The sequence below is a fragment of the Urocitellus parryii genome, chromosome 7 (genome assembly GCF_045843805.1).
Source record: "Urocitellus parryii isolate mUroPar1 chromosome 7, mUroPar1.hap1, whole genome shotgun sequence".
NCBI classification, from domain to species: Eukaryota; Metazoa; Chordata; class Mammalia; order Rodentia; family Sciuridae; genus Urocitellus; species Urocitellus parryii.
The window spans coordinates 144,250,258-144,270,718 of record NC_135537.1 but is presented as its reverse complement, the minus strand read 5'-3'; the positions used below and the strand labels follow the sequence as shown (position 1 = coordinate 144,270,718).

At 47.6% G+C, this 20,461-nt stretch overlaps 1 protein-coding gene across 2 annotated transcripts in view; it reads left to right on the top strand.

Moving 5' to 3' along the window:
• The window catches only part of Asic2 (acid sensing ion channel subunit 2), a 1,047,776-nt gene that overhangs the window by 982,357 nt on the left and 44,958 nt on the right, over window positions 1-20,461 (top strand). For both annotated transcript variants that reach the window (XM_077800931.1, XM_026388903.2), the window contains exon 3: window positions 2,459-2,586. In XM_077800931.1, coding sequence (XP_077657057.1) covers window positions 2,459-2,586 — 128 coding nt within the window. The remainder of the gene's footprint in view (window positions 1-2,458; window positions 2,587-20,461) is intronic.

Here is a 20,461-nt window from a genome sequence, read left to right as displayed (position 1 = left end):
CCTGAGCTCGGTTGTACAGCACACGCGCACAGCTTCTACTATCTCTGGAAAACAAGTTTGGGCACCTCTCCAGTTCCCTCCCACGGCTGGCTGAACGCGCCTTCGGTTCCTCCCAGCAAAGGTGTCCCTGTGATCTCCACATCATGCCGCGCTCATCCCTCTCCACTTTGAGCCTGTTCATCAGATCCTCACCCCTCTCTTGGTCAGATGTTAGAAAATACGGCCCCTGAAAGCTAACCACCCGATCCCCTTCTCCCACCCAGTCCTCCCTCTCCTGAAGTCCTTCCTCATCTAAAAACCTTCACAGAGACTCCACCTGTGTGCCAGGCCCTGGGCGAGGTGAGGAGCAGGGCAATGAGTCCATTCACCATCTACAGGAGACAGTGACACACACCACAGTTGCCCAGCGATGTTTGAATGGGAGTTTGGATGGTTGGTCAGCGGAAACAAATTGCAGAACAATTAGCTCTGTTGCTGGGAAGGAGAATGTATTCCCAGATCTCCTGGGAGTCTCTTGCACTCGATAAAGCCATATTCTGGCCCAGGGTCTCTTTTCCTGATACTCAGTGTCCGCCACTGCTGGACTCCTTGTCTGAATTGTGAAAGCCCTGCCTGTCCTTCCCCTGGCGCTGTCTGCCTAGTGGACTTTCCTCTCCATGCACCCCCCTGACCTTGGACTCTCTCCCAGCTTCAGTCTACCCATGCCTGACTCAATTGGTAGCTCCCGTGGTTTCTACGGTTCCTGCCCATCCAGCCTTTCTCTTCTGTGCCAGCTTTGGTGTGCCCAAACCATAACCCCAGTACATCCTCCCTCCCTCCATGTCCCCCTGTTCCATCTTCTCTCATTCCTGAATTTACCCATCCTCTCCTCCATTCTTTCCTTTGACAACATTTCTTGATCTGGACTCCAGACTGACCCTGCCCATTAATAATGATTAATAGTGAGGTTTGATTCCAAATCTCTCAGAGTCATTCAACGGGCATCCCCTGAGTGCCACTGTGCCTGGCCCTGAGCAGGACCTTTGAAATCAGGAGGGAAAGTCCAGCACTTGGCCTCAGGATGCTGCAGCTGATGGAGGAGGCCAGTCAGAGAAAGGATGGTCCCAGGGAGTGGGAGGGGCTCTGGAGTATAGGTATGGAATCTACAGCAGAGCAAGAGAAAGGGGATGCTGGGGGCAGGGCCGGGAACTGACTCTTCAGTGACAGCAATGACTAGATGAGCAGAAAGACATCCCAGACAGAAGGTGGTGCACATGCATCTGTACCCAATAGGGACCAGTGACAACTAATCCAGATAGCCCCGAGAGCATGGACACAGGGTGCCCCAAAGCAGGGTGCTACCCAAAGCAAAACTGGACCAGGGGTATGTTAAGGAGCTGGGCTCCTGATAAGTCAGAGAGAGAGCTGTTGGGCTTGCATTTTCAGAAGCCCATTCTGCAGCTATTTAGAGAGGGTAGGACAGAGAGCAGGGTCCAATAAAGGAGGATGTAATCCCCTAAGCACATGCCCCACCAACTGTGAGCAGAACATAGTGGGTGAGCCAGGCTCCACCACCCACTGCCACCTCCCACTGCCACGGGCCATTTCTCCTGCCCAAGGGCGAGAGGAAGGGGCAGGGGCTTCTGCTCTAGTTGCCTCTCTCCTGCAGCACCCAGGGGGCCAGCCCTGGACTTTCCTTTCCACTGCTATGGTTTCTTCCTGATAGTCTCTCCCTCAGCTCCCAGTCCAGGAGAGAAGTTAGTAAATTAAATAAAAGAGCTTCAAAGAATCTACCCAAGAGGCTGGGAGGGAGTTGCATTTGGTCAAAGACCTACCCATTACTGGCTTTGTAATCCCATTCTACAGATTTGGCGACTGAAGCAAAGACTTGGCTACCTACTTGCCCTGCATTAGCTTCCCATAGCTACTCTAACAGGGTACGTCAAATGTAGTGCGCACAAACGACACAACTTTGTTATATGAGGATTCAGACATCCAAAACAGGTTTCGCTAGGTTCAATAAAATCAAGGTTATTGGCAGAGCTGTGCAGCTTTGGGGGGCTCTAGGAAGAGATCCACTTCCTTGACTTTTCCAGCTTCTGGAAGCTGCCTCCATCCCTTGGCTTGTGGCTCTTCCTGTGTCCTCAAAGCCAGCAGCCCTGCTTCTTTCCATTCTCTCTCTGATTCTGAGTCTCCAACCTCCCTTTTTCAAGGACCTCCATGATTGCATTGGGCCATCTGCATAATCCAAGACGGTCTCTCTGTGTCAAGACTTTGAACTGAGTCCCAGCCACCATGTCCCTCTTGCTGTGTGGGGTCACAGATTCCGTCTCCAGTGATGAGGATGTGCACATCTCAGGGAACCACTATTCCACCTCCCACCTGACACTTTCGGCATCCCCTGGAGCTTTTCAACCCCAGGACTCCGTGAACAGCTGTTGTCACTGACCCACGGCTCTGTCCCTCTTTGTTCTTTCAGAGGAAACGACGTTTGAAGCGGGAGTGAAAGTTCAGATCCACAGTCAGTCCGAGCCGCCTTTCATCCAAGAGCTGGGCTTTGGGGTGGCTCCAGGGTTCCAGACCTTTGTGGCCACACAGGAGCAGAGGGTAAGTCCCCTGGGCTCCCCCAGACCTGTGGTCCTCAGCCTCCTCCGGCCACTCGCCGAGGCACCAGGAGGAGAAATGAAATTGCCACCCAGGAGGTGGCACAGAGCTGGCTCTGTAAAGGGCGTCACCCTGAAATCGGAGGAATGCGCTGGTTAACCTCCATCTCCAGTTCTCCCACACCACCTGTCGGTTCCTGAAACTGGGTCTCAGGGAAAGCTTGGCTTGTTTTCTACTACTTTGAATTGGTTGAGAATTTCTTTTTTTTTTCCCTGAACATTCTGTCACAGTAGACTTTTCTGAGTGCGTTAAATTAAAAAAGTAATTTTTTTTTCTTTTTGCCAATGGATATTAAGGGAAAACTGCCAACCAGGGTTTGATAGTCTCATCACTGTGTTTCTAATGCAATTCAAAGTGACCTATAAAAAGAAAAGGAATGGCAGTGTCCCTCCCCATTCAAGTTAAGTACACGGGCTCCTACCTGCCTTTTGATGTAGCTCTGGGGAGGGCCCCACCTGCCCCAGGATGGCTGCGTGGACTCTACCGGTTCACAGAGGGAGGGCTGGCACCGCCTCACCTCTGAAGTGGGTTTTACATCTCAGAGGGGACACCTTCACCAACTCTCCATAGGGGGGATGTCTCAAAGCAGGACGATGGAGATACCTGGGCACTGTTTCCTTTTTTATCTCCGGAGATTTGTCTTCTGGTTTGCCTAGAATAAAAATCAGAGAGCCTGCGACGGTGCCGGAGGCCTCAGCCGGGTCATCCAAGATGATTCATTGGGAGAGGCTCTGAGCAGTGAGTTCAGCACAGGGTGGCAGGTGCTGGCTCTGAGCTGGGAGATAGGGAGCGCCTGGGAGAGGGTGACAAGAGTGGCAAGGAAAGATGTGCACAGAGAACACAGGAGCTTGTTTTGAAAATCTGGCTCATCTGCCATCTTTCATCTGCTACTGATCACAGCTGTTCAGCCACTTTATAAAGCGATATTCTGCATTAAAGGCTGGTTACAAATCTGTAAGAAAGCTATATTTTTTGAGTCTCTGGGGAATTGTGGGTGGTGGAGGCTCCTGCACCGTGGTCTGTACACATGTCTGGGCAGTTGATAAAGGCCAAGGTCAGCCTTCCACTGAGGCCCCTGGGGATGGGATGGCAGCTCCGAGGCAGGGGCAAGGGTGCTGGGAGGTGAATTGGGCCCCAAAGACTGAGGCAGGTGGCATCAGCTAAAATGGAGGTATCTATAGGTGGGCAAGGTGGAAACTCAACAGTACAACCAGAAAAGTGTATCCTCGAGGACGAAGAAGAAGGGCACAGAGCAGACGGCAGGAGGCGAGTTGAAGGATAAGGATTTGAGAGTCAGGGATAATAAGAACACGGATTACCTAATAAAGGCGCGCAGATGGGCAGCAGCTTAGGTGAGCCCGGAGTCTGAGCTCTTAGACTCAGTAGGCTCTTGGGTCCTGTCCAAGATAAACAAAGCCAGACACTCGTCGAAGTGGTAAAAGCAGATCCCCTTCCATCATGCCCCATTGCAATAGGGGAGAAGGTACAGGTGAGTCATGGATCTTTATAGAGGAGACTGGGTGCTTAAAGGGGGAATGAGGGGAGACGGGGAGGGCCCAGAAAGGCTTGAACAGAAACTTACAAAAAGCAGAAAGGGGTGTGGTCCATGGGGAACCCATGTGGGTCTGCTGACTGGCACTTGTTGAAGTTAGGCTCTCACCCTCCCACAGAGGCTGGGCGACAGAGGTCCTGGCCTCAGGTGTTGGCTGGAGCAAATGATACAACCTTTTGACAACCTTGAGTTTTCTCCAACAGGCACTTTAAGTGGGGGTCTGGTGTCACCCTAGGGATGTGTCTTTGAGCCACTAGAAATTATGTAAGTGCTTGTTCCAATCTTCATAGGCCAAAGTTGAGAGCCAGTGGAGAAGAAGGCTAGACAGGCCTGGCTGGAGCGTGGTCAAAGAGGGAACTTGGTCAGGGCTCTCTTGTGCTGTGAGCAAGCCACATCCTTTCAAGAACCAGGCCGAGGTTAGACCAGTAAACATGCATATGAATTCTTGGACTAGCTAAAGTCAGTTTTTGAGTTGTCTGAGGCTAGCCTGACTTGGTGGCTTATGGAATGTGCCGGACACTGCTGACCTGGGGTGCTGTCTGGCCGGTGTCTACTTTGCTAAAGGCGAACAGAGTATGTGAAACAGCCGTGTTGGAAACTTGAAGGGTTATGAAGGTTGCCAAGAAGGAAGTACATGGAGGCTGCTCTTGTTCATCAGCCTGAGAGATGAGCTCTTCCTTCCCCGACCCCTGCTAATCCTCCGTGTGTGATATGGAAGAAGTTTCTGGGCTGGGTGGGAAGTTGGATGATTTCTAAGAAGCTGTAAGTCTCTGCTTCTCTCTCCACTATGAAACAGAGGGACTCCCCATGGTGAATAGGATGAAGAAGCAGAATAGATTCCCAGCTGCAGAGGGCCGATGCGTTGTTTGCTTTGAAGTATATTCTCAGCAAATCAACCTCATTCATAGGAGTATTTCTATGATTATTCTAACTAATAATAAGTTATTTGTTAAACATTTTACAGTCTTCAAAGCATTTCCGCATCGTCTCATTTCATCATTTCATTCATATTAATGGAGAAATACAAAAACACATCCCAGAGCTAAATCTAATAATACATTATGTTTACACGTATATAAAAGAGCATATTCATAGGCAATAAGACTTGAAGGAAATAAGCCAAAATACCCACCGTGGGGGAATTATGAATGATTCATTTTTCTTTCCTGATTTTTCCATGTCTTTGATAATGTGGACTTGTATTATTTATTCATTCTGCAAATATTTGGTGAACACCTACTATGAGAGAAGTCAGGGGATGCACGGCAGACAAAACCGGCCGTCTCTGCCCTCCCAGAGCCTACAGATCAGTGTTTTCTTTAATAAAGGGGAAGATAATGGGAAGCCCATTTGTATGTCCTTGTCCTGCCCCATGTGAATCTCTCCCCGGCTGGCCCTGGTATTCAACATTGCAATTCATTGATTGTTCAGACACATTTTGACACTTCAGAAATCAGGATTTGATTTACAATCCATCAGATCTTACAATCAGACCTCTATTTTTTTTCTTGCTGGTACCTACAATCATGGTGCTTCTTAGAATCTGTGGCACCTGGAGAAGTACGGCAGCTCCAAAGCTCTCCATCCAAGGCTCTGCCACCTCAGCTCCAGCTCAGAGAGGCTACGGGTGACAAGACAGTGGGGAGAAGAAGGCCTTTGCCTAGAAGCTTGTGTGAACTGTGTTGGGTAAATTGACTCCAGAGTAACAGCCCCCAAGAGGAGTTGGTGCCTTAAAGGAACGGGCTTGTGAATTTAAAAAAAAAAAAAAAAAAAAAAAAAAAAAAAAAAAAAAAAAAAAAGCTCTTGAGCTGTAAGCCAGCCCAGAGATTGCTCTTTAAATCTGCATTTTCCTTGAACCCAATTAAGCCAAGGCATGCCCCTGCCTTCCTGGACAACCTGAGAAATGCTCCCCTAGATAGCCCTGCTGCACTTAGAGCCCCTGCATAAGCCCAGAATCTCCACCATCAGACACAGGCACAGGGCAAGATACTGGGATCAGAAACAGAACTCCGGGGGGATGGATGAATAGCAATAGCTGCTATGAAGTGAGCGTGCACTACCTACCAGGCACCAGGCGGCAGAGACCCTTGACAGGCACTATCTCATTTAAACCCCCTCAACAGCCCCATGAGGCAGGCATTATCTCCACTTTCCAGATGATGAAACTGCACGGTTAAGTAACTTGCTCAAGGTCACGTAGCTGGGGAAGCAGCAGGGCTGGGCTCTGAGCCCAAGTCTATCAGGTTCCCAGGCCCATGTTCTTTCTGGTCCACCACACTGCACGGTTGTAATCCAGGCAAACTCTGGGACGGTGCACTGGGAGCTAATGCAGAGAGGGATTGGCTGGGGGACATTTTCTTTTCCTACCCTGAGCTCAAAGAAACGAGACTGCCCAGTGCTGCAAAGAACAAACTTACCAGAGTCCTAGATGGTAATCCTGATCATGCCATGGGACTTTGGACAAGTCACCCTCTCCCTGGGCCTCAGTTTTCCCACCTGTAGAATGAAAGGACTCCATTAGATGACCTCCAAAGGCCTCCAGCATTCACAGCCTGGGGGTCCCTACCTGTGTCCACTCAAGGACACGGGGGTCACCTGGAAATGGCACCCGCTCTCTGCTCTACCAGTTGCTGGCTCTGTCCTTCATATGCCAGATGGTGTGGGATGTTGTTATCAGGAGGTGAACCTCTCCCCAGCTCTGAGAGGTAGAACTTGGGGTCCTATTAGTGAGAAGAGGAAGATGAGTGGATAGCACCCCTAAAACTCTAGAAATAGGCTGTGGCCACCCTCCTTGGTCATGTCCCTTCTTCAGCCCATATAATGGTCACATCTCTACCTGACTTAAAACCCGTACATTCCAGAGCTGCCCATAACTTGCACAAACCCAAACCCCTTAGAATGGTTCCCAATGCCCCACTCACCTCCCCAGCCCTGTCATCTGCCTGTGCTTAACCTGCATGAACCCCTCATTCCAATGATGCAGAACCATCTGCCAAATGCTCCAGGCTCTTAGATGTGGGCGCCCACTGTCCCTCTGCCCACAATTCCTCCCTTGGCTCATTGACTTGGCATAGGTCTATTCATATTTCCAGATGCTGCTGCTCAAAGACTCTGGCTTCCCTGTCCCATTCTGCCACACTCCAGAGAGCAGTTCATTGTTCTCTGAAATGCTGGGTACATTCCTTTATCCCTTCCACAGTATCCATCGAGCATCAAATGTTCTGGAAGAAAGAAGATAAGCAAGACCTGGTTCTGCCTTGGAGGGTGCACAGAACCAAGTGAGAGCGTGACATTGTTGTTCTCCCTCCTTGTAGGCTGACTTACCTTGTGGATCCATTCTTTGGTCTTCATCAGCCCCTTTCTCACCCTAGATTGGGAGCTTCCTGAGGACGAGAATTGTGTCTTTTGGATTCTATATCCCCAGAGCCTTGCTCATAGATGAGCTCAAGAAGTGTGTGTTGGTGCAATAATGAAAAGAGAGCCTCATGTTGCACACGTGTGCTCTCCCTGCCTCCCCAACCTCACCAAAACTCCCCTTAAAATATGCCCTGAGAATTGCCATTCAGACTGGAGTGGGATGGAAGCTCAGTGTAGTTTTAATTTGCACCTCTCTAATTGCTAGAGAAGTTGAACATTTTGGCAAGGATGTGGGGGAAAAGGTTCCACTCATACATTGCTGGTAGGACTGCAAATTGGTGCAACCACTCTGGAGACTCATTAGAAAACTTGGAATGGAACCACCATTTGACCCAGCTATCCCACTCATTGGTTTATACCCAGAGAACTTAAAGTGACCCAACCACATCAGTTTATAGTAGCTCAATTCACAATAACTAAGCCTTGGAACAACCTAGGTACCCGTTAACAGATGAATGGATAAAGAAACTGTGAATATATATATAGATATAGATATAGATATAGATATAGATATAGATATAGATATAGATATCTCCATTGTGATATATATATTATATATATAATATGTATATTAACCAATGGAATATTTCTCAGCCTTAAAGGAGAATAAAATTATGGCATTTGCCAGTAAATGGATGGAACTGGAGAATATTATGCTAAGTGAAATAAGCCATTCCCCCAAAAAATCAAAGGCCAAATGTTCTCTCTGATATGCAGATACTAACACACAATAAGGAGTGGGGAGAATAGAAGTTCAGTGGACTAGACAAAGAAAAATGAAGAGAAGGGAGGAGGATGGGAATAAGAAAGTAAAATGAACTGGACTTGGCTTTCCTCTGTTCATACCCCACCAGTGAAACTCCACCTGATGTACAACTACAAGAATGGGATCCTAATTAGAATAAGTTATACTTCCTATATGTAAAATGTGTCAAAATACACTCTACTGTCACGTATGTCTGAAAAGAACAAATTTTAAAAACCTTCCCGGAGAGCTCTCCTTCTCCCTGAGGCTGTTCAGCGAGGCTGTGGTCGATGGTGATGTCATTTCTATCTACAAACTTGAGACCCAAATCAAATCAAAAGCTCATGAAAGGAGTTGGGGTTGGAGATGCCGATCTGGAAGCCATTGATACAGATGAGAGAGGAAGGACACCTCCAGGAATCAGGACAGAACTCTGAAACTTGGGGAGAACTAAATGAGTGGGCTCTCCTGCGGTAGGACCACCGTGCCAAGCTGTCTTCACAGTGACATCATGGCAGTCACACTCTTTGTTCCTAATTGAAGGTGACTGCTGATCCTGGTGGGACTCCCAGGAGTCCTTCATCCTCTCCTGTCCCCTCCTCAAAGGGCATCGTGGTAGTTCTTGTGTGCCACGTGTTTGCCTAGGTATTCGTCAAATATTTATTTGTCACCCTGCTTGTCCTTGAGAGGCCTGGGAATACCTGTGAAAAATCCAGGGTGGGTGGTTTCACTCTTCAGGAAATTCCCCAGAAAAGATGGCCCTGGATTTATATTTGATATTCTCAGAAATGCCACAAGGACCCCAGGACTGGACGTTCCTGGCCAGAGGCATCTCATTCTCACCAAGAACCCCTTCCGCTGCCTGCTTGGAACCAGCTGGAACGAGAAGCGTGCCCCATCCACAGCCAGACTTTATGGGGGTTGCTTACTTGGGTGTATCCCACATGCCCCAAGAAAGCCCAGAGTCCTGCACCCAGCGGCTGCTCACCAGCCTGATGGAGGTTGTAAATGAAGGAGAACACAAGGGCTTATGTCCCACCAGCCACGCTTGGGTCTTTAGCAGGATGTCTGGGCACAGTTGGTGCCTGCAGAAACCTGAGCCTCTGCCTTCAGGGTAGCTCAGCCACATTTCCAACAGTTGGAGGCCCTCGCACCGTGGCTCCCAAGATCTCCAGCCCCAGCCCCTGATGAAGAAGCCCAGCTGTCGGGTGGACTGCCTGCAGCCTGCTTGGGACAGCTCCGCTCCTCTCAAGCTTCCAATTCAACTTCCTAAAGTGCCTTTCAAAAGAGAAGCCTCATTTGTCAATTTGACAGCTGGTCCACGGTCCTTAATATCTGCATTTCACGATCCCCATTAGTCAGGGAGGTTTGCCCAGTTGTTGTGTCGGTTTGCTTCCCAAAGGAGAAGACAGGGTTTATTACACACGCTTTCAGTGGCTTCTCAACTGCCAAAGCAGGAGCCACGTAAATATAGGCAGTAGCCAGTTCCACCCCATTGAAATACTGGGAATGTTCCAGAAGGCAAGACAGCCTGCTGTGGGGCCACTCCCTCCACATCTAGAGGGTACATTGTTTTCCACAAATAGTCTGAAAATAAGAACCAATTAAGCATCTACTAGCATAGCTATTTAATCACTTATTACCACTCAGCCTCTAAAGTAGAAATATCTTTAGATCCCCAGATGGTCTTGCCAAGAGTCAGGTTTTCACCCATTTTTTTTTCTTCCTATACAATATGATCTTGTTTTTCTGAAGGGGGAGTTGATGATAGGGGATGAGGGAGGGATGGGAAACATTCTTAAAAGTAATTGCTGATGGGCTCACATGAGCTCTGTGCCCAGCTCTGTTGGAAGAATCTAAGGATGAATCCCAAAAGATTCGCTCCAGACTTAGGAAGATAGAAAAGCATTCTTTACCTCACCCGCCACTACCTTGCAGGCTCTCCCCCTCCTTTCCTTCCCAACAGTCTCCAAAGAGATCTCTGTACTCACTCTGGGTGGATTTCCTCCCCTCCCTTCACTTCCCAGCACTCTTGGAAAATTTCTCTGCACCAAGGTCACCCATGAAATCTTTGTTGGCAAGGACACTCCAGACTTCATCCATCCTGGGGTCTTGGCAGCATGTGGACTATTAACCACGCCCACCCCGAGACCCCTCTTGTCTTGCTTCTCACCTCTCGGCCCTCTCTGTCTTAGTTCCCCCCCATAAGCAATCCTTTCCCTGCTTGTCTATATATATATGGGGCACTATAGGACACCACCTGTGTCTACCCACCTTCTTAAAAGAGCTTACCCTTTCCCATGATTGACAGGTTGGCACCCCCAGAGCTCAGATGTCTTTAGACCTAATGATCCAGGTGCTGTTGAACTCCCTCTTCCCACGGAGTCCATGGACTTCTAAAATCAACAGTCTCAACCAAACTCACCCTCTTTCTCTGGCTCCACATCTGCATCCCAATATTGCTGCTCCTTCTAGATTTCCCAATCCTGTAAATACCCTGAGGACAAATCCCTATTTTCTTGACTGGGACCTTTGGCCTCTAGCCTTGTTCTCCTCATCTGCAGAAGAGGGATAATGGTGTCCTCTACCTCAGAGGGTCACTAGAGGACTGAGTTCATAACCTAACACCTGGAGAACAGTTCTTGTCATACAGTAAGTACCCAATAAATGCTAGCTATTATTAACATGGCCCCCCAAGCACTACTCCAACTCGTTTCTTCATGAATCCTCAGCTGCCCTGCTGGTCTCCCCGCTGCCCATCCTGACCCTCTCCAGTCCATTCTCTGCAACAGCGAGATCTTTCTAAACCACCACGAACAACCTGCCTCCCTCATCAACCCCAGGATGAAGCCCAGGAATCTCCTCAAACTCTCCTGGTCCAGCTCCCGCCTCCCTTTCCAGTAGCTTCTCACTCCACTCCCCGCCCCACCTCCCACCTCCCACACAGCACACCAGCGACATCGCACCACGTGTTGCTTCTGAGCATCGCAAGCTCACTCCTCCCCCTCTGCCAGCAGCACCCCTCCCACCCTTTCTCCACCTAACTCCTAAGTGTCCCTCCCGCACGACTAGCCCAAATGTGTTTCCTCCAGACGGCCACCCTGGAGTATTCGTTGGGGCTCTGTACCCCAAAACCTACACGTTATGTTCATTTGTTTACTGATCTATCCCTCCTAAGAGACGGGGAACTCTTTGAGGCTAACACTCTTATTTCTGTATTTATAGCTCAGCCTGTTCCATGCTGCTAGAGAAGATGCTTTATAAATTGTATTGGTTGAAATCAATGAATAAGTGAATGCATGAGAGGGAGGGAGAGAGAGAGAGAGGGAAGGAGAGAGAGAACTAGATCCTGACACCCTCCTGGATACCCATCAATGTCTTTCCCAACTCATAGAATAAAGTCTGAATTCCACATCCTGGCTCAGCTAGCCCCTCCCACCATATCCTATCCCAACTCCATGTAGCCAGCACACCCCTGATCCACACGCTGCCCGCCCACAAGCTTTGCGCCTCCTTCCTGGGCTATTCCTTAGTCATTTCATGCTGACCCACTGGCTGAACTTGTACCATGTCCCAGGTACTGTGTTAGAGGTTCAGCAATGCACAAGGCTAGCCTGGTTCTTCTCAGAGCTTCAAGTCCAGCAGAGAAGGCAGCCAATCCATCAATCACCAATCCGTCAATGGATTAAGAGCTATTATCTGTTTATGTAATAGGCCCCCTGGTACACTGTCCACTTCTCAGGGGAAAATATCCATTCTTACCATTCTGAGATGGAAAGATGAGTGGATGGAATGTTGTAGAATGTTCTCTGAGGGCTCACTTCAATAATTTAGAGTCCATGTCAGTTCCGCTTAACCTTCAGATAGGATGTAACTGAATTTAAACAATCTTTAACACCAGGAACGAAAAATGAAAGAAAGGGGTCAAAGATCCTTTTATTGTACACATGGGGGAAAAAAAATGATGTGCTAGAAATGGCACTAACTGACATGGCAGCCCCAGCCAGGGTCCCAAGTCTCGACCTTTGTGGCGCCCACCCTCCCTGGGGTCCACAGGGACAGAGCCTACACTCCCACACCCTCTGCATCGGCTCCAAACATCAAAAGCTGGTTGCTTATCTCTCAGTGGCTTATTTCCTCCTTGGACCAGGCAGAAGAAAGGAGGTCTAATGTCTATTGATTCACCTACTTTATCTTACCTGGGAGACAAGTTAATAAATCAGAACATTCTTTGGTTGGGTCCTGCTGCCCAGTATCATGTTATCTTTTGATTCACGAGCACTTCGCTATCTGAACCCTCAACAGTGTGGCCTTGGTTTCTATTTTTTTATATATATATAAGGGAAAAGAAAATCCATGGAGAACTCTTCCTGTACATAGGCTAAAAACAGCTTCATCTTTTTCTTGTCCACTGGGAAGGATAAAGAATCATAAGCAAAACTTTAAGCGATATCAACCCTAATGAATGAAAGAATATGAACAGTCCTCCTGGCTGTCACACCCCCTTGACAGGGGCAGGGGAAGAGGGTACCTGAAAAAGACATCTCTTTCCTGTTTCCTCCCCCCCTCCTCCTTCGTGCTTGAAAATAACTGTGTCCCAGCTATCAGGGCCAGAGAAGCAAGTCCCTGCATCTGTTTATGTTGCAACAGATCCGCTGGACAGCCTCGGTGATCATTTCCTGTGGGCTAGGCCATCTTGGAGCTTATCTGTTAGACCTCTCTATCCCCACAGCACCTCTGGTCTGTCACCTATTGAGATTCACTCTCTCTCCCGCTCCAGCCCACCCTTTTATTATGTTTTGGTTTTTTTTTTTTTTTTTGGCATTGAAAACATTTAAGCAGTGACCAACTGCCTATTAATATAAAAGGACCTGATGATACAAGTGGAACACAGGTCTTCCTCCATCCACAGAGAGAATGCCCTTTGAAGGCAAGCGTTCTGCAGCCACTAGGACAGAGCCTAACACTGTGAACCGGTGGATTGATTAGGTATACAAGGCAGACATAATCAGTAGGTCTGATCGCTCCAAATTCTGCATCAGGAGAGCCTGGGGGATGATTACAGAGGGACAAACAGAAGAGGACAGCAAAGAAGCCACCCTTCTCTGGAAAGGACAGATGAGATCGCTGTTGAGAGGAATTTAAACTGGTAGAGGCCTTGAGCTAAGGAATGGGGGGAAATTTGACAGGATCCATTGAAACTAAAAACATGCATTCCCTCAACCTAGCAATCCACTTCTTAGAATCAGCCCTCAAGAAATGCATAAGCATGCACACCCAGGCTGAGGAGCACAGGCAAAAAGGTCTTTTCTGCAGCACAGTTTGCATGAGCAAAAATTTAGGAACAATTTAAATTGTTCATCAATAGGATGATTAAATTAAGGAAGGAAGATGTGTATTAATTTCCCCAAACTTCAGCAACAATTAAGCCAGCCAAGAAAGATTTGAGGGTCCCTTGGGGAAAATTTCCAAGACTTATTGGTAGGTAAAATAAAGCAAGTTGCAGAACAATGAGTACCATGTGGTCCCGTTTGTATTAAAAGTACCTGCACGCTAAACTATATTGATCTAAGTGCACACGTCTGCTTATTAGCACACAGAAAAATTCTAGAAAGGTATAGACTGTTCCAAAAGCTGCTCAGGGGAAGGAGCAGAATTGTGCAGAAAGATGTTTCACTTTTTCTGGATCCTTAGAATATTTATAACAAGAATGTGTTTGTGTATTCCTGTATTAGCTCTTTACAAATAAATTTCATGATCTGACAGCCACCAGACAAGCTCACACAAAGAAGGGGGAGGCCTGGGGTCCCCCTAGAATACTCTTGCAAGACCTTCACAGCCTCCACCAGACCCTACTTCTGCTCCCAGCACCTGCAGGGGTCATAAGGAGAGTCCTGCAGGTCTGAAACTCCCCTTGTTTTTGGAAAAGCAACTTTTGTAAGATTTTTGTCTTTTTTTTTGAAGTTCATTTAAAAAAAAGTGCATCCTTCCTATCCCAAGATCTAGGACCAGACACGACCTTTTAAAAGGTCACTGAAGAGTTTGTAGGTTCCAGCGGTGCCTGTCACCATGCCTGCCCTCTACCCATGTGGATGGGTTCCAGTAGCTCAGTGGTTGGATGGGCTTCAGTTAGACTGGATTGAGTTGATCAGGTTGGTTGATTGACAGCTGTCCATAACCATTCCATGGCTCCAGAAATCATACTCTCCTCTTCCCTCCTTGATGTCCCCAGTTTCTAGGCTGCGTTACTGGAATGTCCCACTCTCAGGTTTAAGGAGTCACGCCTGTCTATCCTACAGTTAAGACAATAGGTACAACACTTCCAGGTCTTTGACTTGCCACATGTCTGTCTCTGAGACTGAGACTTACTGCCGCCCATGCCCAGCACTCATCGCTGTGCTGAATCCATACTTGGGACCCTGTTGAGTTGAACTGAACTGAACTGAATTGAGCCCACTGAATCTCCACCAAAAAGCCTGCTGGGGGTGGTTTTCCACCTGGGCCAAGGTTAGTGGGAGGTCAAGCATCCATACCCATCACCACCTTTGGGCAGCTGCTTCTATGACCCAAAGGGTGGCAGGGAGACTCTGCCTTGCCCCTTCCCCAAGGGCGTTTCTGGAACTGGCTGACTGCACATGAAGGAGAAGAGTGTGGGCTGAGCCCCATTCAGAGCCTCATTAGGAGGAGGACAGCAGGGCCTTGTCTCCTCTCAGAGGAGACAGAGAAGTCGGGGGACATCACTCTGGAAGTCTGCCAAAGATCAATACGATTATTTCCAGAGTCCAGAACCTTTCTAGATTCATCACACCCATTGTCTCAGGTGGCCCTCTTGAGTCTAATCAGGTAAAAATACTGGAAGCCAACCAGGCACTGGGTCACCTGTCTGGAACCCTAGTGACTCAGGAGTCTGAAGTACGAGGATTACAAATTGATGAGCGAGACCCTGTCTCAAAATAAATATTTTAAAGATTCTAGGGATGTCGCTCAGTGGTAGTGCACTCCTGGGTTCCATCCCCAGTACCAAAAAAAAAAAAAAAAAAAGACAGAAAATAAAACTGTAGCTGGAAAGTGGCAGAGCCTGCAATTAAGATCACTGTCCACCAAGCCTAGGCTCTGACCATTGAGAAAGACTGCCTTCACATGCCCAGGGGCTGTTCTGCTTTTATTCTGGCCAAAACAGGGCAGCCTCCAGTGGAACCCAGATGTAGACTGAGAACTTCCCAGGGAGGGTGTTGTGAAGAACCCAGGTGCCAGGAAAGCAAGGTCAACTCAGCAAGTGGAAATTGCCAGAAGCCTGGGGGAAAGCAAGGGGACCAGGCCTATTTGAGATCAGCAAAAGCACAGCGCCCCCTAGGGAGGGGAGAGAGTGGGAGGGGCAGGACCCGCAGGGGTGGGAAAGAGACCAACAGCAACCCCAAGGGCCCACTTTGGTGTTTCCATGAAGATCTTAAGATATACTTGTTGCAGAAGACTTGGGGGGGGGGGACAGAAAGCAAGGTAAAGTCCCATAGCACCCTCTTTAGAGAAGAGAATGCTGTTGATTTGGGCATCTTTGCATGCAACTTCTCCGTGCGCTTTGTGTCTTAGTGAGGGCTCTGGGGATCCCGGGAGCAGGGGACCTCTGAGGCCAACTCCAGCAGAGGGCCATGGCTACTGAAGGCTGCAGACCAGGATTGGAAGCAAAGACTGCACCCTGCAGTACCCGGCAGTCCCCAGGGGCTCCCCATGTCCTCTCGCTCCTTACTCCCCCCCACTTACCCCCGACTCTCTCGCTGCTGGCAGCTTCTTAGACCTGCATACACATGTCACCTCCTCTTATCTTCCACCTGCCCCCAGCCCATAGTGGCCAGGCCCTCTCCTAGGGTCTGGGTGGGGCTGTCCCCACCGTCATCTCTAGTCTAATTCATTCATTTTTCACCTTTTGTTCCTCTTCTGTCACAGGGGGGTCTCTGTCCCCTCAGTCACAGCTCTCCATCACACTTCCTGGACTAGAGCTTCCACGGTCCGCTCCATTCCCTTATCCTTAGTCTCTCGGGACACCAGTGTGACATTGGAATGAATGAGCAGGGGCACCAGGATGCCTCATCACAACCACCTGGCGAGACACGCTCCCCTACCTGGGCCTGTCTAGTCAATGGGGAAACCGAGACTTGGGAGTGGACAGATGCAATTGGATCCCAGACCCTCCAACTCCCAGAGCCTGAGCTCTTTCCAGAGCTCTTGCCCTGAGCTCACAGGCCACAAAAGGGCCAGAGCCTTCTGACCACTGCATGTGGCCAGAACACCTGGTGAACAGGCGGACGTGAGACCCTTGATTTAAAGGAACTCACTTCAGAGCCGCACGGCTCTTTCTGAGGCCAACTTCTCTGTGGCTGTGACCGCTGCTCTTGCTTTCTCTCACAAGCTTCATTTTAGATGCCCTTTGTGACAGCAGCCTGCTTCCCAAGGGACAGCCAACATTGCTGTTGTTTGTGCCCTGAATTCCTTCCTGGCTCTTCCCCCAGGCTCACCCTTTCTTCTGTTGATCCTAGTAGAAACGAGGGTAAGTCACTGTTGAAATTTTCCAAGGAAACACACTTCTATGTGGCCCACATACCATGGCAATTTTTGGTCACAAAGCACAGGGCTGTACCTCAAGTGCCAGGAGCATGCGGGGCAGGAGTCTGCCTGGCACAGCTGTGTCGTGGCATTGCTCTCCACGTGTTTTCTAGCAGGGACCTGGATTATTCATCTTCCCCCCAGTGGGGAAATGAATGTGTCATCACAGAGGAGGAACAAGAGCTGATCCCCGACTGCTGTCTTGCCATGCAAGAGAGAGGAAGCCTCAGGTCCAGCCCTGGAGCAGAGGACAGAAGGCCCTAGGTATAGTTCTGAGGCTGCCACTCACTCTCTCGGTAGCCATGAGCAGGTCACTATACCTTTTTGGTCTCGGGCTCTTTACCTGTCAGATGGAATTGTAAGGCCGCATTATCTCAGTTGACTATTGAGAGAATAAGATTTGGTGACAGTATTTCCATGGCCAAGTAGCCACACCACTCTGTCCTGGGTGAAGAGGCAAAGACACGCAGCAGGGCCTGCCACACCTGATCCAAACCTACTCTTCACTTGGCACTAAGGTTAGGCTGGCATTGAGGCAGCTTGGGGTCTCTGACTTCTGTTTCCAGCCAAAGAGGAGGGACAGACTGCAGACCCTCTCACGTCAGACAATAACAAAGCCAAACACATGAAAAACAATTTGCAAACACTGAGCCTCGTGCCACAAAGGACAGTGGCCCCAGAGAAGTGGGAAAAGAGGAGGTGACCCTGTGGTTGCCCCAGCCTATGTCTTTTAGAGCTTCCAGACCCCAGTGCAGGGTCAGGGGGGAACCAGGCAGAGCCCAGTGAACTCTCTGAGTTGAGGACACAGAGCTGAGAGCCCAGGAAGATGAAGGCAATTAGAGTTCACAGGACCGAGACAGAGAATCCGAGGGAAGAAGATGTCACGCAGACAGAGAGAACTCCAAAGGGACGGAGAGGCCCTCCCTGAGCAGAGCCCGGGTTGGGATATTGCATGTGGGAAAACTACTCGGGCCAGGAAAAAAAAAAAAAGATTAGAGGAGACAGGGCCCAGCATCCACACAAAGCTGGGAATTGTGCCTGCTCCTACGAGCCAAATGGAAAGTCCTGTCCATTCACAGGTCACTGGGTAAAGGGTCTACAAGGGTCCTGCATCAGTGATGGGGAATAATTAGCCCCGCACCCAAAGCTGGTATGATTCAAATCTTAAAGCAAAACCCAAAAGGCTCAAACTATGTCCAAGTGACTAAAATACGTTCCAAATCAAGGCTCAAGATATTTATAGGTAGACAAAAATACCCAACACCCAGTGTGGTCAAATTCATAATATCTGGTGTCCAGACAAATATTATCAGGCATGCACAAAGCAGGAGAAATGACCTTTATGATGAGGGAAATGCCCAGCCAATAAAATAACATGTCAGAAATGTCCAAAAGAGAAAATTGAAGTCATTGTAACTAAGTCCCTAGCTTTGGAGTATGAACAAAGAAAATATAAATGTTTAAATATCCAAATTGAACTTCTAGAGAATTAAAAAAAAAACACAAAGTCTGAGATAAAACATACATGGGATGAGATTAACAGCAAATTGGACATCACAGTTGACTTGATTAAATAGAAAAGAGAGAAAAAAGAGAATTTTTGAAATGAAGAGTCTCTGTCAGCTGTGGAACAACTTAAAGAGATCTACCGTGTGTGTGTGTGTGTGTGTGTGTGTGTGTGTGTGTGTGTGTGTAGTCTTCGGAGAAGGCAGAGGGGGCAGAAAAACTACTCAAAGAAATGATGCCCACATTTGATGAAAACAATAAACCTGTAGATCCAAAAATCTCAAAGAACCCAAGGCCAAGAAACATGTCGAACACTACACCAGGATTACTCAAAAACAGTCCAGTGAGAAAAATCTTGAAAGCATCCAGAAAAAAAAATAACTTATTACATACAGAGGAACAAGGATAAGGCTGGCATTGGGTTTCTCACTGGAAATAATTCGAGTGAGAAAGATAGTCAATTCTGCAATCCTAAAACAAGGTGACGGGGCAGGGTTCTGTGGGTCTAGAATTCTATGTGCAGTAAAAGACTCTAAAAATAAATCACAATGCTTCACAGCAAAGGAAACAATCAGTAACATGAAGAGAGAGCCCACAGAATGGGAGAAAATCTTTACCCTACACACCTCAGAGCATTAATCTCCAAGATATATAAAGAACTCAGAAAACTTAATGCCAAAAAAATAATAACCCAATCAATAAATGGGCAAAGGAACTGAAAAGACACTTCACAGAAGAAGAAATATAATCAATTAACAAATATATGAAAAAAATGTTCAACATTTCTAGCAATTAGAGAAGTGCAAATCAAAACTACACTGAGATTCCACTTCACTCCAGTCAGAATGGCAATTATTAAAAGTACAAGCAACAATAAATGTTGGTGAGGATATGAGGCACACACATACATTGCTGGTAGGACTACAAATTGGTTACAACCACTCTGGAAAGCAGTATGGAGATTCCTAAGAAAACTTGGAATGGAATCACCATTTGACTCAGCCATCCCACTCCTAGGTTTAGACCCAAAGGACTTCAAATCAGCATACTACAGTGACCCAGCCACATCAATGTTTATAGCAGCTCAATTCACAATAGCTAACCTATAGAACCAACCTAGGTGCCCTTCAACAGATGAATGGATAAAGGAACTGTATACATACACACAATGGAGTATTTTACTCAGCCTTAAAAAAGAATGAAATTATGGCATTTGCCAGTAAATGGATGGAACTGGAAACTATCATGCTAGGTAAAATGAGCCAGTCCCCTAACAAACAAAGGCAGAATAATCTCTCTGATATATGCATGGTAACACACAACAAAGGAGGATAGAGAGGGAAAATATAGAAGTTCATTGGATTAGACGAAGGGAAATAAAGGGAAGGGAGGGGAATGGGAATAGGAAAAACAGTAGAATGAATCAGACATAATTTTCCTATGCTCATCTATGAATACACAACCAACGTAACTCAACATCACATACAACTACAAGAATGGGATCAAAATTGGAATTGGTTACACTGCAGGTATAACATGTCCAAATACACCCTACTGTCAAATATAGCTAAAAGCAACTAATTTTTTTTCAAAAAGTCTGCCTTCAATAAAAGGCAGAAAATGAAGGAAAGAGAAACAGAGAGCAAATGAGACCAGAACCCACCTAACAAGATGATAGATTTCCATGCAGCACATCTTGATCACATTAAATGCAAATGGTTTAAGTCTAACAATTAATCTTGTCAGACTGAATAAAACAACAAGCCACAACTAAATATATTTAGTAACCAGCATATATTTGGGACTTGTTTATACACACACACACACACACACACACACACACACACATATATATATATACCCAAAGGACTTACAGTCATCATACTACAGTGATGCAGTCACATCAATGTTTATAGCAGCTCAATTCACAACAGCTAACCTATAGAACCAACCTAGGTGCCCTTCAACAGATGAATGGATAAAGGAACTGTGTATATATA